The sequence below is a fragment of the Thamnophis sirtalis genome, unplaced genomic scaffold (genome assembly GCF_051295495.1).
Source record: "Thamnophis sirtalis isolate CommonGarterSnake01/CBP01778 unplaced genomic scaffold, rThaSir2_p1.2 scaffold_14, whole genome shotgun sequence".
NCBI classification, from domain to species: Eukaryota; Metazoa; Chordata; class Lepidosauria; order Squamata; family Natricidae; genus Thamnophis; species Thamnophis sirtalis.
Window position 1 is genome coordinate 29100788 of NW_028261394.1, and position 27515 is coordinate 29128302.

Sequence of the window (27515 nt, forward strand, 5' to 3'; positions counted from 1 at the left end):
CTATCCAACATCTTCTTAAAGACTTCCAGTGTTGGGGCATTCACAACTTCTGGAGGCAAGCTGTTCCACTGATTAATTGTTTTAACCGTCAGGAAATTTCTCCTCAGTTCTAAGTTGCTTCTCTCCTTGATTAGTTTCCACCCATTGCTTCTTGTTCTACCCTCAGGTCCCTTGGAGAATAGTTTGACTCCCTCTTCTTTGTGGCAGTCCCTGAGATATTGAAAGACTGCTATCATGTCACTCCTAGTCCTTCTTTTCATTAAACTAGACATACCCACTTCCTGCAACCATTCTTCATATGTTTTAGCTCCACTCCCCTAATCATCTTTGTTGCTCTTCTCTGCACTTTTTCTAGAGTCTCCACAGCTGAAAGCCCTATGAAGCGGTATATAAGTCTAACTGCTATTGCTATTGCTATTGCTATTTTCTACATCGTGGCGACCAAACTGAATGCCGTATTCCAAGTGTGGCTTACCAAGGCCTTATAAAGTGGTATTACAACTTCACATGATCTTGATTCTATTCCTCTATTTATGCAGCCTAGAACTGTGTTGGCTTTTCTGGCATCTGCTGCAGACTGCTGGCTCATGTTTAAATGGTTGTCCACCATTTATCTGGAATGATAGGGTCTTCTGCTTGACCAGGGGGACTAGAAGACCTCCAAGGTTCCTTCCAACTCTGCTATTCTGTTATTTAAAACAGCCACTTTTGCCATCTTTGCTAACTCCATCATAAATCATAGTTACAATCATTAATTCATTAATTTAGTGTTGAGTGTCAGTGATTCCATGGCCTCTGTAGATGCCACACACTAAATAAATAAATTTGAAAAGTGACTGTGCTGATTGCATTGCTCCCATCTCTTAGGTGGGACGTACTTCCTCATTTCAAGGAGTCTTGGGCCAGAGTTGGGAGGCTCCATCGGTCTCATCTTCGCTTTTGCCAATGCTGTGGCTGTTGCCATGCATACCGTGGGCTTTGCAGAAACAGTGCGAGACCTCTTGCAGGTATGATGTGATCACAATTGGTGGGAAGGGAAGCATGGGAGATGCTTGCTTTGTTTGATCGGGGCATGTTTTCATTGAGACCTAACCAAGGCTGATCTTGGTTAGTATTTGAATGGAGGTCCCCAGATCTCTCAAAGCTATGGACTAGGCAAGGTTGGGAAGTCCAAGAGATCTTTCAGAAGAAAACAGGGTCAGCCCTTCAAGGATGCCCAAGTTAAGAAACCAATTCCACAAGAAGACTAGAAGGCTACTTGATTAAGATAGAATAGTGTTTCTCAACCTTCGCCACTTGATGATGTATGTACATTCACCTGTATGTTTACCTCAGTGGTGAAATATAAAGCTTTTTGCCACCAGTTCTCTGGGCGTGGCTTGGTAGGTGTGCTGGTGGGGTCAAGTGACTGGGTGGCCAACTTTTTTTAAATTTTTAAAGCATTTCTTACTATCTATTCACCCGAAATGGTGGTAAAAATGCTTTAAGAAGTGGGGGGGGGGGGAGGTTCAACTGTGCAGTGCGATTGTGGGAACCTTTTTTCTCCCACTTTTTAAAGCATTTTTTTTACTCCTGGTTCGTGTGAATAAGTAGGAAAAAAATTCTTTAAAAAGTGGGAAAAAAGGTCTGCGCGATCATTGGAAGCTTTTTTTTTTAAACTACCGGTTTGCGGAACCAACGACAATCGTCCCTACCAGTTTGCGCAAACTGGTGCAAACCGGTAGCATTTCACCCATGCTTCAACTCCCAGAATCCCCCATGGCTTGCATGGTTGGTCAAGATACGAGAAACATTGGGATAGGTTACTGTAACAAAATCTTCAAAATCTGGTTGTTTTTTTCTTCCCTCTTGTACCCCATGAAGTCAGGATGGGGCCAACCTAAGCTTCTTCCCATATGACCTTCTTTCTCAGGGTTCAAAGAAAGCTTCTGCCTTCTTAGATTCATGGAAAGTGAAACATCTGTTCCTGTCGTGAGCAATTCAAAGCCTTCCAAGTGTTCACCTGGACTTGCTAGGAATCTATCAGACCTCTCTGCTTTTTTAAAAATCTCGAGTTCCATCTGTAGGGCGGTAGAGAGTCCCTTGGCTCAATCCAGGAAAATTTGCAGTTGACTGAGGGCTGGATTTTTCTCTCCAAAGGAATATAACTCAAGCATGGTGGACCCTACCAATGACATCCGCATCATTGGGATTGTCACTGTGACGGTGCTGCTGGGAGTATCCTTGGCTGGGATGGAGTGGGAAGCCAAGGTAAATGCATTATCTCATAATCCTTTAGATGGTGGGCCATCTTGGCCATCGTGACTGAGTTGTAGGTCAGGAATGAGCAAGGCCAACTCCACTGAAACTGGGAACGGACCTATGGATGTTCAACACCTTTTAGAATCCCCTACCTTCTCTCCTTTCCCCTGATACTACTAAATGGGGAGAAAGAACTTGCTCTGAATGGAAATCAGAACTGAGATCTTGCAAACAGCCTTCAAAATATCAGTAGGAGGCAATACTTTGTAGATTCGGTTTTCATAGCTAGATATTCTTCAGGTGTGTTGGCCAAAACTGGCAAAAGATTTGGGGAATTACATCCCAATCATATCTAGATTGGAGAAGGTTGGTTATTAAAGAGCAGTTGGTGGAGACTTTGACCTGTCACCCATTCTAGCTTTAGAACAAAATTGCCACACCCCAAATTGGAGCAACCATTCTCTGCCCCTCCAGCTCTTTTCCCCTGTGTGGAATCCTGAGTTAAGTAAACCCAAAATAAGGAAGTTCTTTTGTCATGCTGGCTGAAGAGGATGGAAGTTTAGAAATGAATAGGGTGCCAAGGTATCTGTCTGTATCCTATCTGTCTGTCTGTCTGTCATCTGTCTGGCTGTCTATCATCTATCTATCTATCTATCTATCTATCTATCTATCTATCTATCTATCTATCTATCTATCTATCTATCTATCTATCTATCATCTAAACAGATCTGGGAAGTCTGATCTAAACTCTTTAAACTGCCCTTCATGTATTGTTTGCTTGATTTTGCAAGGCTCAAGTTCTCTTTTTTGTGGTGATCATGATTTCCTTCATTAACTACGTGGTGGGGACGGTGATTCCAGCTACTGAAGAGAAGCAGGCGAAAGGATTTTTCAGTTACCGAGGTGAGTGGGAGAGAGGTGGGATGAAGGAGGGACAGTTTGCAGCTGAAAAGCTACCAGGGCGCTTTAATTTGGTCCAAGGGGTGGGATGGGAAGAAGCGGACCGGGTGGGAGAGGCTTGGGTATTCTAATTAGCAACTCCTTTCCCAGATTTTGGACCAGACTTCTATGAAAACTTTCATTCAGAACTGCTAATTTTGATGGCTGAATAAATAAATGATACTTTAAAACAGTGTTTCTCAATCTTGGCAATTATGAGACATATAGACTTCGACTCCCAAAATTCAACAGCAGCCATGTTGCCTGAGGGATTCTGGGAGTTGAAGTCCATATTTACTTCTCAACCTTAGCAACTTTGAGACATGTGGACTTCAACTCCCAGAATTCAACAGCCACCATGTTACCTGAGGGATTCTGGGAGTTGAAGTAATTTTTTGTAATTTGTAATTTTAATAGATTTGTATGCCGCCCAATCCCGAAGGACTCCGGGCGGCTTACATAAAAGCAATTTAAAATATTAAAAAAGATTAAAAACACGAGGCAAAACGACTTAAAAACAGAAGCACAACATGCACTCAGTTGTAATGGGGATGAAGCTCAGTCAAGATCAACAGCCCCAGGCCTGCCGGAACAGCCAGGTCTTAACAGACTTACAGAAGGCCAGGAGAGTGGGGGGGGGGGTCCGGATCTCAGTGGGTAGATCGTTCCAAAGGGCCGGGGCAGCAACAGAGAAGGCTCTCCCCCGGGGAGCCGTCAGACGGCATTGTGTGGCCGACGGTACCCGGAGAAGGCCCGCCCTGTGTGATCTTATTGGACACTGGGAGGTATGTTGCAGGAGGCGGTCATGGAGATATCCAGGTCTTAGGCCATGTAGGGCTTTATAGGTAGTGACCAGCACTTTGAAGCGTGTCTGGAGACCGATGGGAAGCCAGTGCAGCTCACGGAGGATAGGTGTACATGGTACACCCAGTATCGCTCGCGCGGCTGCATTCTGGACCAATTGTAGTCTCCGAGCACTCTTAGGGGCAGCCCCATGTAGAGCGTGTTACAGTAGTCGAGCCTTGAGGTGACGAGGGCATGAGTCCACATTTACTTCTCAACCTTAGCAACTTTGAGACATGTGGACTTCGACTCCCAGAATTCAATGGCCCGCCATGGTGCCTGAGGGATTCTGGGAGTTGAAGTCCACATTTACTTCTCAACCTTAGCAACTGGTGGTCGAACTCTGGGAGTTGAAGTCCACATGTCTTAAAAGGGTCAGGCTGAAAAAGCATCGCTTCAAAAGGAGTACAAGCAGGCACAACGTAGGAAGAGTAAAAAAAATCAAGAGGGCAATCCCAAATAAATGATGGACGCTGTGCCCCTTCATTTTATGTGTCCAAGAAATAAGACTTTGATTGCATGGATATGGTTGTCCCACCTCCCTTCATGCATTTCCCTAAGTTCAAGCATAATTTTATAAACCTGAATATTCCATTTTTTCCCTCCTTCAGCCAACATTTTTGCTCAGAATTTTGTTCCCAGCTGGCGGGGCCCTGATGGCAGCTTCTTCGGTTTGTTTTCTATCTTCTTCCCATCAGCCACTGGCATCTTGGCAGGAGCCAACATTTCAGGTGATTTGAAGGTAGGCCTGGTTGGCTGGGGGCACAGGGAGGAGAAGGGGTACCTGGCCAGGTGGGACACCTTGGATTAACTGGTGTCGTCTATGCATCTCAATATTTGCATGCAAAAATTTCAAGGCAGAAAATGTGAAGTATCCCATGCCACCATAACTGGTGGGGTCTCCTACAAACATCCCCCTCACACATATGTGCTAGTTGTTCCCGACTCTAGGGGGCGGTGCTCATCTCCGTTTTAAAGCCAGAGAGCCAGCTGTCTCCGTGGTCATGTGGTTGGCATGATTAAATGCCAAAGACACACGGAATGCTGTTACCTTCCCACCAAAGGTGGTCCCTATTTTTCTACTTGCATTTTTACGTGCTTTCAAACTGCTAGGTTGGCAGAAGCTGGGACAAGCCACAAGAGCTCACTCCGTTACATGGCACTAGGGATTTGAACCACTGAACTGCTGACCTTCCTGATTGACAAGCTCAGCACTCTCAGCCTAAAATGAGACATCTCTAATTAATTAATGGGTCCATTCATTCCTAGGCCACTGAGCAGGAACGTGGTGGCTCAGTGGCCTAGGAATGAATGGAGCCATTAATTAATTTGGGATGTCTCATTTTAGGAGAACTAAGATTTATTTGCTTTAAGCCTGCTAAGGATTTGAAACCTATGGAATCCTTGATGCTGTTTGAGTTTCTTGCAGACATTTCCTTTTCCAGCTAGGTAACGTCATCAGTGCTAGAAGGGGTGGAGTTTCATCTCTGTTGATATACAGTAGTTGGCCTTGTCAGTACTGGCATGTTGTTTTCTTCTTGGTGGTTCCTTGATTAGACTGTTGTTTACTGTTTGATTGTTTGTCTGATTTGCTAGTTCCTTGACTGTTAAGTGCTTGATGGTTATCCAAAGGTACCTGGCTGGCGCCCAGACAAATTAGCCATCAAAAGGCACATAGCATTAAACAACAATCAATCCAAAAGCCAAAAAGGAAACAAAAAGTTTGAAACACCTATTCTCTAGCAATCAACTCCCAGATAAATGGGGATTAACATCAGGATTAATATTTGACCAACCATCAATCTGAGTTGTCAAATTATCATTTGTTTCCCTTGGCCAGGATCCTGCTGTGGCAATTCCTAAAGGAACCCTCATGGCTATTTTTTGGACAACCGTGTCATATCTGGTTCTTTCGGCTACCATTGGTATGTTTACAGATAGGTGGGAATAAGGCTATGAGAGGTCTCCCTTTGGTTACATTCCTAAGAAGAAACATGAGCAGAATCTGGAAGTATTTAGATACACAGATGTTTTCATGTTGCATTTGAAACTCTCAAAATGATGACACAAGTGTGGACTTTTACATTTCAATCCAATTGTTGCACCAAGCACAACTACGTTCTGCATACTGTGTGGTCTACTTTTGGCTGACGTAAAAATTCTAATTTCCATCCCTTCCCTTCCCATGATCTCCCATGGATCTGGTTCTAAATGTCTTTGAAAGAGCTAAAAATGCTTCACAGCATTTTCACAGAGAGCAAACAGAGAAGATAATGGGAAATCCCACAAACATTTTTTCTTCTGCCTCTTTGAATTTTCAGTACTAGCTGTTCTGACTGAGGCTTCCCAAGAGCATGAAGCAATTCCTTGTCCCAACAAAAGACCCTTTTATTAATTTGCTGTGAATTCTGCTCATTCACAATCAGCAAAGTCTTTCAAGGGAGGATTACAGTCACAGACCTTATCTGGCGGAGAGCTGAGAGGGCGATATATGGAAAACCTGCATGGAAATATGCACGGGCGATATATGGAAAACTTGCATGGAAATATGCACCGAGTTTTGGAGAGTCACGAACCATCTAAGCGAACTAATTGTCTCCTGCAAACTCCACTCCCCTTTTGCTCCTCTTTTATTTCCTATGGGAGGGGCCATTCACCATCCACCTGTGGCCTTACTCCCAAGTTGACCCCTGTTCTTTAGCTGTTCCCTTTGTCTGGCAACTCTGCGCATGAGCAAACTGGGAACAGGCTCCAGCTGTTCATCTGCCTCACTGATGTCTGACTCTGAAGGCAGCTGATAACTGGCATACGGCCCTGGCCCCCTCTCTGCCCCCGACACAGAGCCCTTACCAGAGCCCTCCCCAGACTCCAGGACTGGCCCATGTTCCTCCCCAATCTCCTCACTGTCCTAGTCTGCTGCCAGCTCCACTGGCCACTGGAGGGCCACAACACTAGCTGATGTGAAAGCACAAAGCTGCAGAGAGCTTCATAAAAGTGTTAGGGTTACGATCTTCACTGGAAAAAATGGAATGGAAAAGAGGTAAGGAATTAACCTTGATGGTTCTTCCTAGGTTCTTGTGTTGTCCGTGATGCCTCTGGGAGCGTTAATGATACTGTCCTCGCTGGTTCCATGGGTTGTGAAGGCATTGCTTGCGGCTACGGCTGGAACTTCACAGAGTGTGCTCAGAGCCAAAGCTGCCGATATGGGCTCATCAATTATTATCAGGTATAGAATTATAAATTGTAGAGTGTGACGGTTGGAAGGAGACCATATAGTAGTTCAACTCCATTCTGAGGACTGGGATCTACTGCTTGTAGGAGAAGAGCAGGCACAATTGGGGGGAGGAGTTAAATGTACCATCAGCTTAGAGTCCTTACTTTGTCACAAACAATCTAACTCCAACCTCTCCTGAATTCCTTTGACCTTTATCTGGCACCAATTTATGGCACAACTGGTAAAAGCCGACTCTGAATGTTCCCGCAGTTTTCACCCAATTAAAAAGTAAACGTTTCCCCTTTCCCTCCCCAAGTCACTGGTCACGCTGTCCAATCCAGGTGCTGGCTGTTTGCTTGGTTCCTTCGCTCCTCCTCTGGCCAGCCACCTGTGAGAATGTCCTTGGTTCCCACAGGAAAGCTTTATTGTTTTGACTACAAAACCCCATCTAGCTGTTTCCCCCCATCCCTTTGTTGTGCGGCAACCCTGAAGCCTCCAAGGTGGCCTCAAACAAAGTTCACTTTCGGGTTGGCACTATGTCTTTTATCTGCATGCACAATCCACATTTAGTTTAGTTTAGTTTAGTTTGGTTTTCTTTTCTTTATTGTCATTCTTTATTATCATTGCACATTGTACCACAAAATTAAATGCCATCTTCAGCGTACATTATAACTATAAAAATAAAAACACAACAACACATCCTTCACATGCTATATAATTAAAACTGAAAACCCGATATTCCATTAGTATTGCACTGTACCCTAGAATTCAATATAGTTACTGTCCTGGGATAAAAGCTGTTTTTCAGCCTATTTGTCCTGGTTTTTATTATCCTGTACCGTCTGCCAGATGGTAATAGTTTAAAAAAAAAGGGGTGCCAAGGATGAGATGGATCTTTTAAGAATGTTTTGAACTTTCTTAAGGCAATGGGAGCTATAAAGCTCTTCCAAAGAGGGGAGAGGGCAACCCATGATCCTCTGGGCAATGATGTTTCAGGTTAAATTGTCTATCTGTTGCTTGTCCTGCAGACTATGAGCATGGTTTCTGGCTTTGCCCCTCTCATCACAGCTGGGATTTTTGGGGCCACCCTCTCTTCGGCTTTGGCATGCCTCGTCTCAGCCCCCAAAGTTTTCCAGGTGAGATGCATTACATATTGATCAGTCAAAGAAGACAATAAATCTTTCCCATCTTCATCCGGTGTCATGTTGCCATTTTAGCCAAAGAACCCTAAAGCTGGAAGGGTCAAATGGGACCACCAAGTTCCTAACATCCTCAATTACCCACCTTTGTCTTGGGTGACTGGGAGGTGTAGTCCCACCTTTTGGGAGACATCAGCTTGAAGAAGATGGACACAACTTTCTGGGCACTGCAGTCAGAGTTTGCCAGAGTGAAGGCGAAAATGTTCACCTCTTGGTGTATAGAAGAACTGCTACCATGTTTTCCCGAAATTAAGACATGGTCTTATTTTCTTTTGACCCCCGAAATAAGCGCTTGGCCTTATTTTCGGGGAGGTCTTATTATTTTTGAAGTGCAGGAGGCGGTGAGCGTGGTCACCTGATGGCTGCTGCTGTGTTGCAATATTTTCAGGGTGGGCTTATTTTTTGGGGAGGGCTTATTTTACTGCATGTGCTCAAAAGCCTAATTGGGCTTATTATCCGGGGTGGGGAGACTTATTTTCAGGGAAACAGGGTACGATGATTACTTCTAAGCAGGGATCTTGGGAACAGCACATAAGTGATTTGCCAGGATTCTTTCCCCCAGCAGCATTAGACTTCCGAGATTCACCCATTCAAATGCTAACCCCGGTTGACCTTACTTAGCTTCTGAGATCAGTCATGGTCAACTGGCTGTTGCTTTCTGAGGTGGCTTCTCAGAAGAACAAAAGCAACAAACAAACATACAAACAAACAAAGAACTGCCTGGAAATTGACAATCTGAATTTTGGCATAGGAATACTGACCGAATTGACACAGGACCATCAAGGGGGGGAAAAAACAGCAGGGAAAGAATAATTTCAGTTAGAGGAACATGCAGAGCCAAATTAGATTATAGATCAGCTATTCTAGGAAGAGTTTGCTCTGCTTCGGGGCTTTGTAAATAAATGTTTCTAGAATGGGTATCTCCCTTAGGAAGCTTAATGTTGCCGTCTGGGCTATTAGTTGATAGCCAGGAATGAAAGGTGGGTTGAGGGCCTCCAAAAAGGCAATTAAAATATTCCCCCCATCTCTGCTGATGTCGTTGGTTTGCTTTTTGCTTTACTGACTGGAAGATTTATATCCTGTCTGCTAATAGAATATAGCAATATAGAAAAACAGAGACCAGCCAATAGGCATTAAGACAATACTATTGTCTGTATATACTCTCCCTGCCACCCTGCCTCCCTCCCTCCCTCCCTCCGTATATATGTATGTATGTATGTATGTATGTATGTATGTATGTATGTATGTATGTATATGCAAATGCATATGCATATGCATATAGTATGTGTATGTGTATGTGTATGTGTATGTGTATGTGTATGTGTATGTGTATGTGTATGTGTATGTGTATGTGTATGTATATGTATATGTATATGTATATGTATATGTATATGTATATGTATATGTATATGTATATGTATATGTATATGTATATGTATATGTATATGTATATGTATATGTATATGTATATGTATATGTATATGTATATGATGTATGGCTCTGTATGTGTATTCCAGCATAACTCTGAAACACCTTGAGCAATTTCAACCAAACTTGGTACACAGATGACTTACTCTCTCGGAAAAAAAATACTGTGAGGGTAAGACACCCCTAACACCACTTTGAGTGTGTGTTCTGTTAAGATAGAGCCTGTTGTGCCATCAAATGGCTTCTACTATACTACTATAAAATGGCTTATACTGTACAACGCAGAGGAATTGCCATGGTAACAGCTTCACAGTACTGCACACAAGGGGGCTCCCTCTGGTAAGGGGGAGAATCCAACATTAGAAATTACATTTGGTCCGGACATTTCCCCTCTATAAACAAATACCCGGGCAATGCCGGGTTATCAGCTAGTTTAATCTAAAAGGAGACATGATCGAAAGCTAAAGAGAAAAGCCACAAGTTTACCGTATAGCCCAGATTCTGATATTGAAGTTGAAGGCACTATGACTTACATTTAATGTGCTCTCCAATAAAGGAGAATATTTGTAGTTCAGGGTTGAAGTGAGAGGTCCTTGGTGCTCTCTGATCTCGCTTGTTTTTTTGGCAGATGTTTCATTCATTCATTCATTCATTCATTCATTCATTCATTCATTCATTCATTCAAATAATGAAACGTTTGCAAGAAAACAAGCAAGCTCAGGGAGCACCAAGGACCCCTCAGCATCAAATTTTGGGTGTTGCTATTGAGAAAACACTAACCTTTCCTTCCCTCGGCCTTGGATGATGAACATTTTCGTGCATGGAAAGTCTTAACTTTTTGTGGGAATCCACGAGCACTTGAGAAGGTGGCCTGAACTATCTCTCTGCTCTCCCAACAGTGCCTTTGTAAGGATGAACTCTACCCGGCCATTGGCTTTTTTGGAAAGGGCTATGGAAAAAACAATGAACCGATTAGGGGTTACATGCTGACGTACCTCATTGCAGTTGGCTTCATTCTGATTGGTAAGATTGGAGAAGATGTTCACACAAAGAATCTGGTCTTGGTCTTGGGGGATTTGGCTAACCAAAGAGGAGGCATCCGTTCCTTTGACAGTTGCCTGAAATAAAATGTTTCATTCTCAAGTGCAGTTCTCAGAGTACAAAATGTAGTTCTCATCTAACAAAATGAAATTTAAGGGTGAAAAAAGTAAGGTTCTACATTTAGGTAAGAAAAACAAAATGCACAGGTACAGTATAGGTGGTACCTTGCTCAATAGTAGTCACTTTGAGAGGGATCTTGGAGTCCCATTTAAATATGAGTCAACAGTGTGCAACAGCTGCCAAAAAAGCCAACACAGTTCTAGGCTGCATCAACAGAAAGATAGAATCAAGATCACGTGACGTGTTAATACCAATTTATAATGCCTTGATAAGGCCACACGTGGAATACTGCACTCAGTTTTGGAAGCCACAATGTAAAATAGATGTTGAGACTCTAGAAAAAGTGCAGAGAAGAGCAACAAAGATGATTAGGGGACTGGAGGCTAAAACATATGAAGAACGGTTGCAGGAACTGGGTATGTCTAGTTTAATGAAAAGAAGAACTAGGGGAGACATGATAGCAGTCTTCCAATATCTCAGAGGCTGCCACAAAGAAGAGGGAGTCAAAATATTCTCCAAGGCACCTGAGGGCAGGACAAGAAGCAATGGGTGGAAACTAATCAAGGAGAGAAGCAACTTAGAACTAAGAAGAAATTTCCTGACAGTTAGAACAATTAACCAGTGGAACAACTTGCCTCCAGAAGTTATGAATGCTCCAACACTGGAAGTTTTTAAGAATATGTTGGATAACCATTTTTCTGAAGTGGTGTAGGGTTTCCTGCTTAAGCAGAGGGTTGGACTAGAAGACCTCTAAGGTCCCTTCCAACTCTGTTATTGTTTTGTATTGTATTGTATTGTATTGTGTTGTATTGTATTGTATTGTATTGTTATATTATTATATTATTATATTATATTATATTATATTATATTATATTATATTATATTATATTATATTATATTATATTATATTATATTATATTATATTATATTATATTATATTATATTATATTATATTATATTATATTATTATATTATATTATATTATATTATATTATATTATATTATATTATATTATATTATATTATATTATATTATATTATATTATATTATATTAATTATATTATTACTCTTCAGTAAGATTTATTGAGAGATAGAGAAAAAAAAGTAAACTAAACAAGGCAGTCACTAAGTGAGGCCTGTCTGTAATCCAAAGGCCCAGAGACAAACTTTCACAGAATATCACTTCCGGACAATGCCAACAGCCTACAGGTAGTCCTCGACTTACAACCACAATTGAGCCCAACATTTCTGTTGTTCAGTGAGACATTTGCCCAGTGAGTTTTGCCCCATTTTACCACCTTTCTTGCCACGGTTGTTAAACGAATCACTGCAGTTGATAAGTTAGTAGCCCGGTTGTTAAGTGAATATGGCTTCCCCATTGACTTTGCTTGTCAGAAGGTCGCAAAAGGGGATCATGTGACCCCCAGGGACGCTGCAACTGGCATAAGTACGAGTCAGTTGCCCAGCATCTGAATTTTAATCACATGATCATGGAGACCCCACAAACATTGTAACTGTGAAAATTGGTCATATGTCCCTTTTTTTCAATGCCGTTGTAACGTTGAACGGTTACGAAATGGACTGTTGTAAGTGGAGGACTACTTGTATTTGGACTTCTGTGCTAAAATCCCTCTGGTTTTTTTTTTATTGCCAAATTTCTGTGTTTTGAACATTAGGCAGAAATAAACTCACCATCTCTCTTTCCATCCTCTCTGCAGCGGAACTGAATGCCATCGCTCCTATCATCTCCAACTTCTTTCTCTGCTCCTACGCGCTCATCAATTTTAGCTGCTTCCATGCCTCCATCACCAACTCACCAGGTGAGGGCTTTCATCCCACAGCTTAGCAGCAAAGATCACCCACCAAGTTGGGTTCAAGAGCTTCAGGCGTTTCCTTCCAGGAAACTGGAAGTTAGAGGAGCCCTTTTTGACTTCCTTTCTCTGCCTATTATGCTGCTGAGGGCTCTGCCCTCTCTTATCTGATCATTTCCCCCCCACTATTCCCGCATACCATTACCCATGCTGACCAATCATCACTCTGCAACAAGGCAAAGAAAGTGTATAATAAAGAGCCGTGGTGGCACAGTGGTTAGAAGGCAGTATAACAGGTTAACTCTGTCCACAGCCAGCAGTTCAATCCTGACCTGCTCAAGGTTGACTCAGCCTTCCATCCTTTCGGGGTCAGTAAAGTGAGAACCCAGATTGTTGTGGGCAAAATGATGGCTCTGTAAAGCAAGGGCTATACATAAGTCTAAGTGCTATTGCTTGGGAAGGAAAGGGAGGAAGGAAGGAAGGAAAACGAGGAGAAGTAAGGAAGCTGCAGTGGCACAGTGGTTAGAATGGCGTATTGCAGGCTAATTCTGTCCACTGTCGGCAGTTCGATCCTGACTGGCTCGAGGTTGACTCACCCTTCCATCCTTTCAAGATTGGTAAAATTAGGACCCAGATTGTTGGGGACAAGAGGATGACTCTGTAAAGTACTGTGGAGTGGTATATAAGTCTAAGTGCTATTGCTATTTAAAGTATTTGAAGAGTTTAACAGAATAACAGAGTTGGAAGGGACCTTGCAGGTCATCTAGTCTAACCCCCCCTCACCCAAACACGAGACCCTACACCATTTCTGACAGATGGCCATCCAGTCTTTTCTTGAAAGCCTCCAGTGATGAAGCTTCCACAACTTTTGAAGGCAACTTCTGTTCCATTGGTTGGTTGTTCTCACTGTCCGAAAATTCCTCCTTATTTCTAGGTTGAATCTCTCCTTGTTCCATCCATTATTCCTTGTCTGGCCTTCGGGTGCTTTGGAAAATAGCTTGACCCTTTCCTCTCTGTGACAGCCCCTCAAATATTAGAAGATTGCTATCGTGTCTCCCCTGGGCCTTCTCTTCACTGGACTAGCCATGCCCAGTTCTTGTAACCCTTCTTCAAATGGTTTAGCCTCCAATCCCCTAATCATCATAATATATCTTGGCTGCCATTTCTGTTTAATATATTTTCTGTCACGCATGTAATATTTCACCCAGTTGTGGTCACCACAATAGGAAAAAAAAATTGTTGAGATCCTGGAAAATGTGCAGAGAAGAGCAACAAAAGGGCCTTTTGAAATGGACTCCTATCAAGTAATTTTTCCTTTCAGGTTGGAGACCCTCCTTCAGGTATTACAGCAAATGGGCAGCTCTGTTTGGGGCCATTGTTTCTGTCGTTATCATGTTCCTGCTAACCTGGTGGGCTGCCCTCATCGCTATCGGGATTGTGGTGTTCTTACTTGGATATGTTCTTTACAAGAAGCCTGGTATGGAGCTCATTTAAAAAAAAAATACTGCTAAATACTGCTAAATAAAACAATGAACTGAGCTGAGGTAACTTTTTCCCTGCAGGAGTTAACTGGGGCTCATCTGTTCAAGCCGGTTCCTATAACATGGCCCTGAATTATTCTGTGAGTCTCAATGAGGTGGATGACCATATTAAAAATTACAGGTAAGGTTTTGTAAGCCACTGGATGTTGTGGCTCGCCAGCAGGCAGTGGAGCTGGCAGCAGAATTAGACAGTGAGGAGGTTGGGGAGGAGCATGGGCCAGTCCTGGAGGCTGGGGAAGGCTCAGACGAGGGCTCTGCATTGGAGGCAGATATGGGGCCGAGGCCGTCTGGCAGTGATCAGGTGCCTACAGAGAGCTAGACAGCAGTGAGGCAGAAGAACAGCTGGAGCCTGTTCCCAGTGTGTGCATGCACAGAGCTGCCAGAAGGAAAGAACAGCTCAGAAATCAGGGTTGACTTGGGAGTAAAGCCACAGGTGGAAGGTGATTGGCCCCTCCTGTAGGAAATAAAAGAGGAGCGAAAGGGGAGGGGGCTTTTGCAGGAAACAATTCGTTCGTTCATTAGATTCATTTCAGGAGTGTGAAGATCTGCCCGTGAATCTCAGAGACTCTGTGCCCAATCTTTCCTTGCACAGCACTGTGTTTGGAAAATATTTACATGGCAGCTTTCTAAGATAGATAAGGTCTGTGGTCATAAATATCCCTTTGAAAGACTGTTTGCCAGGTCTTTCTGAATGTGAATGAGAGGAATTCACATTTGTTTAATAAAAGAGGTTTTGTCGGGACCAGGAATCTGCCTCTTGCTTTTTGGGGAAGTCTAGGTCAGAACACTGGGTTTCAATGGGAGACTCTGCCAGTGAGGTCCAGGTGCCATGTAGCTCTGTCCCCCCTAATCTGCAAAAATTTACCTACATCAGCTTTCCCCTCCAAGAATCTTGGTGCTTGGTAGAAATTCCAAACTCTATTCCCCTCTCCCAAATGTTTGGCTACAATTTGCTTATGGTTCAATCCATCAGGAAGCCCCATGATGCAAATTCAGATGCAACTCTGTGAAGGAGGACAAAAACAAGAGCAAAGAGATGTTGATGGGCCTCTGCCTGCCCTTCAGCCATGAAAACATGGGCCTTTGTGCACCACTGATACCATAGTTGCTTGTTATGATTGTCTTTTTGCCATTTCTGGAAGCCAACAGCAGTCACACAGAAGGAGTGGACTGGTTCCATACAAACAGTCAAATACTAATATCTTCTTGTTCTATCTTCAGGCCTCAATGTCTCGTCCTGACTGGTCCTCCTAACTTTCGCCCAGCACTGGTTGATTTTGTGGGCACTTTTACAAAAAATTTGAGTCTGATGATCTGTGGGAATGTGTTGATTGTGAGTATTTGTTCCTACCAGATAACTAAGAAATTGCAGGTCTCGGCTATCTTTATCTATCTAATTTCCATTGTTTACCTACATTTTTGTCTATGTCCATCTGTCCATCTGTCTGTCTGTCTATCATCTACCCATCTCTCTCTCTTTCTCTCTCTAATAAAGGAGAAAATTTGTGGCTTGGGGAAACCACAAATCTTGTGAAATGAGGAGTCCTTAGTGCTTTCTCAGCTTGGTTTTTCCTTGCAGATGTTTAATTATTTATTAATTAAACACCAGGCGTTGTCTGTTTTTCTTTGCCTTTTCTTTCTTTCTTTCTTTCTTTCTTTCTTTCTTTCTTTCTTTCTTTCTTTCTTTCTTTCTTTCTTTCTTTCTTTCTTTCTTTCTCTTCTTCTTCTTCTTCTTCTTCTTCCTCTTCCTCTGCTTCTGCTTCTGCTTCTGCTTCTCCTTCCTCCTCCTCCTCTTCTTCTTCTCATCCTCCCCCCCTCTCCTTCTCCTCCCTCTCCCTCTCGTCATTCTAAAAAGAGGATTGCGTCTGATCATAAGAGAAACAGGATACCACAGTATCTCTCTTTTCTAACTGCATTTCCAATTCATCTGAAAAAATCTACAGGGACCTCAACACCACTGAGGTCTCAGACTAGTGACTCCAGTGATGGAAGGATAAACAGTAACAGAGTTGGAAGGGACCTTGGAGGTCATCTAGTCCAATCCTCCGCTCACGCAGGAGACCTGTACTAGGGATTCGAACCACCAAACTGCTGACCTTTGAATGTTGGCTCGTGAAGAAAGGAAAAATCAGTTTTAATCTCAGCTGGGACACAATGCTCCCTTCTGCTAAGGACCTGAAATGAAACTGAAGCCTTCAGCCCAGCAGGCTTCAAATAACAAAGAGCAGCTTTTAACGGCTGGCAGGTGTCCATTTCAGCAGCTTCGGTGGCTTACCTCCAAGTGAGATCCTTTGCTATCCAAACGGCAGATTGCTAGCCAACTAAATCTTCCCCTCCACCATGTATACATCCAACAATCAAAAATCAAGAGGCGTCTGGCTGTGAAAATGTGTGCCCTTGAATAAAATTAGTCTGAAAAAGTGCTATCAGAACTTAATGATCTGGAGCAGCAAAGGGTGAACACAGCTCTCCTCCTACCATATCGTCAAAAGCATAGCCCCAAGTACTTCTCCGGATTTCATGTTTACTGCAGATGCCAAGAGGAACTTGGCTGGATGGCTGTGAAGTGTGATAACAAAGCTAGCACTTGGCTTTCAACAATTGTTCTTCTGGAACAATCGCCAAGCTAATTAAGCAAGAATGAATGAATGAATGAATGAATGAATGAATGAATGAATGGCTGCTAGCTTGGTTTTCATCTGCAGTTTGAATTGCCAGGATAAAAATAGACAATTTTGGAGAAGAAAAAAATACAATCTTCGTAGGACATTCTGCTCTGGAGATGTTCCACCATTAATCAATCTCTCTTTTGTTTCCTTCTTGGAAAAGACAATTTCAATAGGTAAATATTTGAATCCTTTACATAATTAGGCCTTAAAAATACCAAGCATCTAAGTTGTTAGTTGTGAATTCATGTCCAACCCATCGCAACCCCATGGACGACGTTCCTCCAGGCCTTCCTGTCATCTACCATCCTCTGGAGTCCCTTTAAGTTCACGCCAACTGCTTCGGTGACTCCATCCAGCCATTCTCTGTCGTCCCCTTCTTCTTTTGCCCTCAATCATTCCCAGAATTATCGCTCAATCATTCCCACTCTTCTTCAGTGAGTCCTTCCTTCTCATTAGGTGGCCAAAGTATTTGAGTTTCCTCTTCAGGATCAGGCCTTCTAAAAGGCAGTCGGGGTTGATCTCCTGTAGGACTGACCAGTTTGATCGCCAGTTTGATAGCTAAGAGAGGTGTATAAATCTTCATTTCAGATTGAAATGAAAGGAAAAGCATTTCAAATTGAAATGAAAGGAAAGGCAATATGAGCATGTTCTTCCAAGCTGAGCCATCGCTGTCGAAATCAAAACTTCTTGTAGAAGAAAAGTCTGCTTTTCCCAATTTGCTTAATATAATTAAGCATGCTTAATTAAGCCCACACTTGGAATACTGCATTCAGTTTTGGTCACCATGATGTAAAAAAGATGTGAAGACTCTAGAAAGAGTGCAGAGAAGAACAACAAAGAGGAGTGGAGACTAAAACATATGAAGAACGGTTGCAGGAACTGGGTATGTCTAGTTTAATGAAAAGAAGAACTAGGGGAGACATCATAGCAGTGTTCTAATATCTCAGGAGTTGCCACAAAGAAGAGGGAGTCAAACTATTCTCCAAAGCACTTGAGGTTTGAACAAGAAGAAATGGGTGGAAAGTAATCAAGGAGAGAAGCAACAAGGAGAAATTTCCTGACAGTTAAAACAATTAACCAGTGGAACAACTTGCTTCCTGAAGTTGTGAATGCTCCAACACTGGAAGTTTTTGAGAAGATGTTGGATAACCATTTTTCTGAAGTGGTGTAGGGTTTCCTGCCTGAGCAGAGGGTTGGACTAGAAAACCTCTATGGTCCCTTCCAACTCTGTTATTCTATTCTATTCTATTTTAATTTCAAAATTATTAGCCCATTTTCTTGTATAATAAAAATCACAGATAATCCACTAAGCCACCGCTAAAAGCATCATGGGTATGTATTAAACAAGCTTAGCATGTTGAACTACCTTTTAAAGCAAGTTGTATGAACAAAGCCCATGAGACATGGATTCTTGCTCTTGGACTCAGTTCTCAGGTTCATAGATTGTATCAAGCCATGGTTTTTTAATGACATATTGCCTACATCACAACCTACTGACTGAATTGGTGGTTTACAGACAAAGAGTTACTGGGATGAAGCAAAACACTAAACCAAATTCAAACCACGTTCAGGTTAAGCTTTACATTAAATGCTTAGCTTGGTAGGGGCCCCTACAAACCTTGGCTGTTTTCTAACAACTGTTTTCTAAACGGGGTTTTGAAACCCTGAAATTAATAGTTGGACTTTGTGTATGATGTAGCAATAGCCCTTAGACTTATATACCACTTCACAGTGCTTTCCAGTCTTCTCTAAGTGGTTTACTGAGTCAGCTTATTTGCCCCCACCAATCTGGGTCCTCATTTTACCCACCTCAGAAAGATGGAAGGACGAGTCCACCTTGAGTCTTACCATGTACATAAGGAAGAGGGCTCAGTTGTGTGTTTGCGGTCACCATCTTGGCTTTTTGACCTCGCTGTTGCAGTTGGTCCTGCACAGATCATATTTCAATAGGAGATAATATATATAAAGCATTGATGATGTTACCTAGCTGGGTAATGAAATGTCTGCAAGCAAACAACCAAACTCAGAGAGCACTGAGGACTCCGCATTTCTTCCTGTCTTCCTGTAATTGTGACTTCTTCCTATGCTTCTTTCTCACAGGGGCCCTGCAGACAGGCAAATGCTGAAATGGGACTTACTTCCAAAGGCCACATCAAATGGCTGACCAAGCGAAAGGTCAAAGCTTTCTACACAGGCATCTTAGCAGAGGACTTGAGAACTGGAGCACAAGTCCTTATGCAGGTAAAATTTTATTCTATTCTCTGTTTTCTACTTTCTACTTTCTACTTTCTACTTTCTACTTTCTACTTTCTACTTTCTACTTTCTATTTTCTATTCTCTATTTTCTCTTCTCTTCTCTTCTCTTCTCTTCTCTTCTCTTCTCTTCTCTTCTCTTCTCTTCCCTTCCCTTCCCTTCCCTTCCCTTCCCTTCCCTTCTCCCATCCCATCCCATTCATGCAGAAGGGTTGGTCACAATGAATTTAGAAAGCATTTTTACCCTAAAAGCTCATCTTTTTCTTAATAAAGGCCTCAGGTCTTGGGAGAATGAAACCCAACGTTCTTGTGCTTGGATATAAGAAGAATTGGCAAGCAGCACATCCTCAGACAGTGGAGGAATATATCGGGATTCTGCAGTAAGTACATCTGGCCGTTGTCTTAAAATATCTTCTAAGCCAGACTTCCCAAATCTAGTCTTCTCCAAAAGTCTCGAAGTCCAAGATGATCTTCAGGTAAATGTCATCAATCAGTTGCAACTATCTTTGGTTGCATCCTCCCTGTCTGGATGACTTACTGGAGTAACACACGCCCTTCAAACTTACATATTGAGATGATTTTGCATCTGTCCCAAAACTGCATCACAGTTTTTAGCTCTTTAAAGGAATCACAATACATCCTGATATGAATAAATTGAGAGAAGATGCTGTTAGAAGGACAGATTTGGCTTTTTTTTTATAGAAGTGAAGCTATATTTCAACTGTTCTTTTGAAAAACAATTCTCACCATTGTAAGTAAACAGGCATTGGATGGCCTTAAGAGTGCCTTCCTTTTGAAAAAAAAAATAGGGATAGACCCACAGTTGGGATCCTACCGGTTTAACAACCGGTTCTCTGAGCCTGTGTGCAAATTTTGTGGACGACTTACCTTCTGGATTACTGCTCAGGAATGAAAACAGCTGAGGTGCGTGAATCCACTATGCCGCGCAACTCAGCTGAGAAGATAAAGGTAGGTAAAGCGCAGGGGCGGGCGGATGGGCCCATATGGTCGTGGAAGAGAACCGGTTAACTCCAGGGGTGGGTTTCGGCAGAGACTACTGCTGGTTTGTTCAGGGATGCGCTGCGCACAAGCTTGGCACGTAATGTGCACTGTGTGCTGTGCGCGCATGCACAATACAACTAAAATTGCTCTGTGCATGTGCAGAAGCAAAAAACGAGATGGCAGTGCCTACGGGGCCACTGGGAGAACCGGTTTGGGGGCTTGGCAGGCCTGGGTCGCTGCCAGTTACAGTGACTCAGGCCGCTAAGCTAATACTGGTTCAGCCGAACTGGTCCAAAGCAGTAGGAACCCACCATTAATTAGCTCCCAGCAGATCTTTGGAGCTACTAATAGCAATAGCAATAGCAGCTAGACTTATATACCGCTTCATAGGGCTTTCAGCCCTCTCTAAGTGGTTTAAAGAGTCAGCATATTGCCCCCAACAACAAGGGGTCCTCATTTTACCCACCTCAGAAGGATGGAAGGCTGAGTCAACCTTGAGCCGGTGAGATTTGAACTACTGAACTGCAGCTAGCAGTCAGCTGAAGTGGCCTGCAGTACTGCACTCTAACCACTGCGCCACCTCGGCTCTTTTGGTTCACCTGGTAGAATCCCACCCCTGGATAGAGACCGACTCACTCGTGCCATACTATCCTAGTTAGTCCATCTCTGAAAATCTCCCTCATGCTGATATTTGAGTGGTTTTTTTCTCTCTCCTATTCCAGTGATGCTTTTGACTTCAAATACGGAGTATGCGTGATGCGCATGAAGGAGGGACTCAATATTTCTCGGATCATGCAGGCTCACAGTGAGTTCCCCCAGCCGACTTCTGCAGAAATTGTGCAAGGAAGAGGGTTTGCCTAACTGATTCAGGTGCAGAAGCAGGGAAATATCTTAGAAAGAGGCAGTTTCTTTTATAGATTTGTCGGTCTTCATTTTTATGCTGCTTCGTAAGAGAAATTGCATTCCAATGACTCAGATTTTCAATCCATCGAGATATCTTACACTCTAATTTTAGCAAAGGCAACGGTGGTGTGAATGTTAAAAAAAAAAGTCACTTACAAAGCTCCAGACAGCATTCTGACTTTTTTGTGGATGCTGCTCTTTGGAAAATAAAGATAATGCAGGAAAAAGATGTTTCAATTTGCGGCAAGGTTGTACTTTTTACTTTTATTTTATTGTAAAAAGTTGTTTGGGGTAGGTAGAAAACCAAGTGGACACCAAAGGAAATGTCCTCAACCGGATTGATCTTCCTGGCCCACGGGGGAAACTCCAACACTAAGCCATAAGGTGGTTAGTTTGATTTATATTAAGTTTGTTTATCTAAATCAACTGGTTTAAATAAACAAAGGTTTGCTAAATGCATCCATCAATTCTGTGCAGTGTTGGTTGTAGATGAGTTAACACACTGCACAACAGGCTCTAAGAACCAAGAATGATCTGAGGAGTTACTTGGGAGTAGTTTTCGTCACCTACAGACAGAATCTTGCCAGACTAAAGCAACTATTTCCATTACTAATAGATTTGTTTATTAAACTTCTATGTCATCCATTTCGCTGAGGTGACTCTAGACTCTTGATATATTCTGGGAATCGCTTATGGAGTAGCCATTTTAACCCTCTTTCTGCCACTCCAACTTTCCAAGCTGCCCTCTGGAATATAGCCACTCCCTTCTGGGAATCCAGACTGTACTCCATTACACTGTACTAAACTTAATTTAATTTCGTGATCAAATCACAATTAACTGGGGGTACACTTTATGCTAACCCGGGTGTCAGCAACCCAAGGCTCTGGAGCTGCATGCGGCTCTTTTGTCCCCCTGCTGTGGCTCTCTGTCGGCTGAACCTACCACTGTCTGGCCCCACCCCTCACCCTCCCCTTCCAGTCACTCCTCACCTGGCCTTAGAGAGTGAGAGAGAGAGGGACAGAGACAGAGAGAGATGAGCGACAGAGAAAGAGAGAGGGAGAGAGAGAGACAGAGAAAGAGAGAGACAGAGAAAGAGAGAGGTAGAAAGAGAGAGATGAGATGAGCTCCCGGTGTTTTCTTTTCTGTGGGAAACGGGTCCAAATGGCTCTTTGAGTGTTTAAGGTTGCAGAGCCCTGTGCTAAGCTATAAATTTTGAAAAATTACAATGGCTCGATACACTCAACAGCCTAAGAAGCCTAGATAAGGCAACCCTCATTATGACTTGATGTGCCATATAAATGCGGGAAGCTGTTCATTGTTCAGAATATTACGAATTTGCCTTGTTTATTGTCTCCTTTCTGTCTCCAGTTAATCCAGCTTTTGATCCAGCGGAAGTTCCCCAGAAAAGTAGTGAAGTACCTGCTGTGACAGGCACATGTCAGTTCCAAAAATCATCTTGACTGGGTTACTAACCAAATCCATTTCCTGGGTTCACGTAATACATGGAATTCTGATATTATGACAAATGGGGTAGATTTGCAACAGACTTAACCATACCTTAAAAGGCACAATCCCGTCAGTGGGCTGAGACCTTCTGTCCAACACAACTGAAGTTGTGGGAGCTTCATCACTGGAAGCCTTCAAGAAGAGACTGGACTGTCATCTGTCGGAAATGGGGCAGGGTCTGGTTGGGTGGGGGGTTGGACTAGATGACCTACAAGGTCCCTTCCAACTCTGAATCTGTCTAAGATGATCAAAGGACTGGAGGCTAAAACATAAGATGAACGGTTGCAGGAACTGGGCATGACTGGTCTAGGGAAGAGAAGGACCAGGAGAGACATGATAACAGTCTTCTAATATTTGAGGGGCTGCCACAGAAAGGAAGGGGGTCAAGCTAGTTTCCAAAGTGCCCAAAGGCCAGACAAGGAACAATGGATGGAAACGGAATAAGGAGAGACTCAACTTGGAAATGAGGAATTTTCTAACAGTGAGAACAATCAATCCATGGAATAGAAGCTGCCTTCAGAAGCTGTGAGAGCTTCATCACTGGAAGCTTTCAAGAAGAGACTGGACTGTCATCTGTCGGAAATGGGGCAGGGTCTGGTTGGGTGGGGGGTTGGACTAGATGACCTACAAGGTCCCTTCCAACTCTGAATCTGTCTAAGATGATCAAAGGACTGGAGGCTAAAACATAAGATGAACGGTTGCAGGAACTGGGCATGACTGGTCTGGGGAAGAGAAGGACCAGGAGAGACATGATAACAGTCTTCTAATATTTGAGGGGCTGCCACAGAAAGGAAGGGGGTCAGGCTAGTTTCCAAAGTGCCCAAAGGCCAGACAAGGAACAATGGATGGAAACGGAATAAGGAGAGACTCAACTTGGAAATGAGGAATTTTCTAACAGTGAGAACAATCAATCCATGGAATAGAAGCTGCCTTCAGAAGCTGTGAGAGCTTCATCACTGGAAGCTTTCAAGAAGAGACTGGACTGTCATCTGTCAGAAATGGGGCAGGGTCTGCTTGGGTGGGGGGTTGGACTAGATGACCTACAAGGTCCCTTCTGTTAATGTGTAATGAAGAATTTGGATTTGAAAAGGTTGTTTCTCTAGAAGAGCCCCATTTTTGAAGTGGTTGATTTTAAAGGAGAGAAACCATAATTAGGCTGTAACTTTGATAATAAAATAGGAAGAGATTATATATCCTCTCCCTTCCCCTTCTTATCTTCTCCTCTCCCCTCCCCTCCCGTCTCCTCCCTTCCTCCCCTCCCTTCCTCCCCTGCCTCTTCCCCTTTCTCCTTCCCCTTCTTTCCCTCTTCCTAGTGGATCCAGATGCTTCGGTGGCGGAACAACAGGCGAGCACCATTTTCCAGATGAATCAAGGCAAGAAAACTATTGATATCTACTGGCTGTTTGATGATGGAGGTAAGGCTGGCTCCCCTTTTTTCTCATGCAGAAGAGAGCAACACCTGGGATCGGTAAATGGACTCTTGCTTCTCTTTCCCCCTGGGTTTTCTAGCATTCTCTCAGTGCTGGAACTCTCAGCAGGGATTCCACTAAGGGATGCAATTTAGTAGGCAAACCCAGCCAATGCTTTTGGTCAACCAGCTTCTTAACTGCCCAATCTCTGATTTCCTTCTCTAAAAATGCCAGCAGTGGCATTGTTTCATTCCAGGAAGTGATCTCAGAACCATAATCCAACAACCCCTTTATGGAAGTTAACCTGGGTTCCTGAGATCTCATCATCTTACACTGACTTGAGTTTTGGGAAGGTGTTCTGACCCAGCTCCCCAAACACCACCAACCCTCTGAAGTGAACTCAGAGATTCCTTTATTAGGAGTACCAGGAACCCCAGCAAACAGTTTCTCTTTCACCGCAGGATAACAAGTCCATCCGGCTGGAGGATGAATAGTTGTCTGCAAAACCTATTCATCTCCGCCTCCTGCCTTTGATCCTCAGAGCTGGGGTGGGGCTTCGCTAGCAGCATTGGGTCTTCTATCCTAAAGACCAGCCCACACATTTCCACTGCTCTCCTCTCCTCTGCCTTCTGTGCATTCGCACATCAGCACTGGACCCAGCCGTTCCTCCTCTTCCTCATCAGCCACCTGCAGACCTGTGGGCTGCTGACTCTCCATCTAAGGGCTGACGGACAGCCCAGGCTCCCCCACCCCCTCTCTCCGCCTGCTCTATTCCCTCTTCCCCCTCGGAGCTGTTAGGTTGCCTTGATGCTGATCCTGACTCCTACACCTCCTCCTCATCCTCTGATTCAGCTGCTAGAGAGGCCAGTGGCTGACACGTCACAACCGAAGGAATGGTTGGGCTGGAAGACTTCCAAGGTCTTCAATAGAGACCTCCATCTCTATTATTCTAGGTTCTAAGTAGGATTTAAATGCAATCAAAAGGAGAAGGAGTAGGTGTTGGTTATTGAGGTCCCTCTCTGGTTTTCCATCACCAGGTCTGACTCTTCTCATCCCTTACCTCCTTGGCCGCAAAAAGAGATGGGGGAAATGTAAGATCCGAGTATTTGTCGGTGGGCAGATCAACCGGATGGACGAAGAGCGGAAAGCGTAAGTCCCACCTGCGGAATTCAGGGCTGTGGTGTGGCAAGTACAGCATTTATATAGAGAAATGGAGTCGGGGAGCCTCAAAACAGGAAATATATATCATAAAAAGGGTTGAAATAACTTTTTTTAACCACGTCTTAATTTTTTCCCCTTCCTCAGGATTGTCTCTTTATTAAGCAAGTTTCGGCTTGGATTTCATGAGGTCCACGTCCTTCCAGACATTAACCAGAAACCCCGACCTGAACAGTAAAGCATTGTTGTTGTTGTTGTTGTTGTTGTTGTTGTTGCTGTTGTTGCAATTAGAATTATTATTATGCATTAATGTATGGGCCAATACTACAGCATCCCACCATAAAACCTGTTCCAGTTGAAAATGTATTTATATACAGTAAATTACAACAATTGTTAAGTGGTCATTAAATTAATCCAGCTGCTGGGATTCCAGGGGGGCGTGGCCTGTTGCCGAGGAGGGCTCCACCGAGCTCCTCAGAGATCTGGTCTGTATATCTAAATAAGATCATAGATAGCACCCCTTTTTGGCTAAGAAAGGGGCAGGGAGGATAGCCCCGTAGGTTAGGATCTAATCGTAAGCCACAGCCTTTTTTCTTTTATGGCTGTGGAAAGAGATCAGATCCGGCCGAAGCGGAGCTTTTATCTCCAGCCATTTCTTCTCAGCTGCCTTTTTTTTTTTTGGCAGCCCCAGACAGGCTAGCCCCCCCCCAGGACAAGACAAAGTTTTTTCAAGCTAGAATTGATACGGGCGGGTCCCACCCCTGTGAGATTTATGTTTTTATTACTATCGTAAATACCAGCACCATTCGTCTTAGAGACTTCTTTGTCTAAATAGACCTCAAAATGGCGATTTCTCTCCGTGGATGATTGATGTACTTAGCCGGTGTTATCTCCCTGCAGACTGCTCCTTAACAAAATAAATTTTTCTTTTTTGGAAATAGAGGGGAGCGAAGCTCTGCTTACTTGCTTATTTATTATGCCACCCAAGTCAAGGAAGCGTCTTGCTACAAAAGAATTTAAAGAAACACAGCCTTTGTCTCCTGTGCCTTCTGCTGGGGAACTTTTAACACAGGAATATCTCCTTAAAATGCTTAACGCTTTTAAGACAGAAATCAGGGAATTTGTATTGGAATTATATGATGATTTAAAATCTAAAGTTAATCAAATGAAGGCGAATACGTTTGCAGCTGTGTCTGCCCTGTCAGATTATTCTGCTGAAATAGAGAACAAATTGGAAAGTCTGGAGAAGGCTAACTTAAATTTGACTACCAATATTGAAATTTTACAACAGAAAATTAGAGACAATGAGAAACAGCTTATGGTGATAAATTTTAATAGGAAGGCATCTGCGATAAGGGTCAGGGGATTCCGTGAAAAGGAGCAAGAGAATTTGAAACAAACCTTTGCTGAAGCCTTCAGCCATGCGCTGGGAAGCCCGGGACTTAACTTTGATTGGCAGATTCGGAAAATCTATCGCCAGAACTCATTGATAGCGGAACAGCGACAGCTCCCGAGGGACATAATTATACATTTCTCTACAAAAGAATCTAGAAATGCGATCGTGCAAAAATTTCATAATAACAGGCTCCGAGTTGAAGGCCAAGACCTGATTGTTTTTAAAGATATTCCTTCTCAGATGCTGACAGCAAGAAGGGATTACGCCTTTTTAACTAAGGAGCTTAGGAGCCAACAGATTCGATACAGATGGGAGGCCCCTGCCGGTATCACAGTTACATTTGAGAATCAAAGATTTCGTCTTAACTCTGTTTCGGAGGCTCAAGATTTCTATTGTAGGATTCTGAAGGCGGGACTTCCTGACGCGTTTGGAAGAGTGGAGAGACAAGCGGAAGGAGAAGCCGAGCGGTTGGCCATGTGGTTGCAAGATGGAGGGGTAGCCCCTCCTCCCTCGGAGAAGTAGAAAAACGGAGATCGAGAATTTAGACATTTCAAAATGCTTGAGGACTGAATGGGGGCTTGAGACCTCTCCCCGGTAGAAAAAGCGGACTAATTTTTATCAGAAGGGAAAGCTGGGTGAAACTACTTTGAGCTAGATTTTAAATTAACGTTAGCATAAATTTGATAGTGGTAAACATCAGATAAGTAAGGGATGAGGGTAAAATTGACGTTGTTTAAAGCTTATCAGAACAGAAAGCCGGTTGGGATCATCTTAAGATAAGTGTAAAAAGAATGCGGAATGATTTAGGGTGTTTAAATTTTGTTAGAAGGGACTACTTTAA

General features: G+C 43.3%; 1 protein-coding gene across 1 annotated transcript in view; it reads left to right on the top strand.

Annotated features, from left to right (window-relative positions):
* SLC12A3 (solute carrier family 12 member 3) overlaps positions 1-27515 on the top strand; it is a 42203-nt gene that overhangs the window by 6641 nt on the left and 8047 nt on the right. Inside the window, exons 5-23 of the mRNA XM_087729399.1 lie at positions 868-1007; positions 2140-2250; positions 3033-3144; positions 4635-4765; positions 5864-5948; positions 7095-7249; positions 8266-8373; positions 10764-10887; positions 12744-12845; positions 14158-14313; positions 14399-14498; positions 15599-15710; positions 19147-19287; positions 19573-19679; positions 21024-21106; positions 22574-22642; positions 24025-24126; positions 25158-25269; positions 25426-25512. Of these exons, the coding sequence (XP_087585525.1) occupies positions 868-1007; positions 2140-2250; positions 3033-3144; positions 4635-4765; positions 5864-5948; positions 7095-7249; positions 8266-8373; positions 10764-10887; positions 12744-12845; positions 14158-14313; positions 14399-14498; positions 15599-15710; positions 19147-19287; positions 19573-19679; positions 21024-21106; positions 22574-22642; positions 24025-24126; positions 25158-25269; positions 25426-25512 (2137 nt within the window). The remainder of the gene's footprint in view (positions 1-867; positions 1008-2139; positions 2251-3032; positions 3145-4634; positions 4766-5863; positions 5949-7094; positions 7250-8265; positions 8374-10763; positions 10888-12743; positions 12846-14157; positions 14314-14398; positions 14499-15598; positions 15711-19146; positions 19288-19572; positions 19680-21023; positions 21107-22573; positions 22643-24024; positions 24127-25157; positions 25270-25425; positions 25513-27515) is intronic.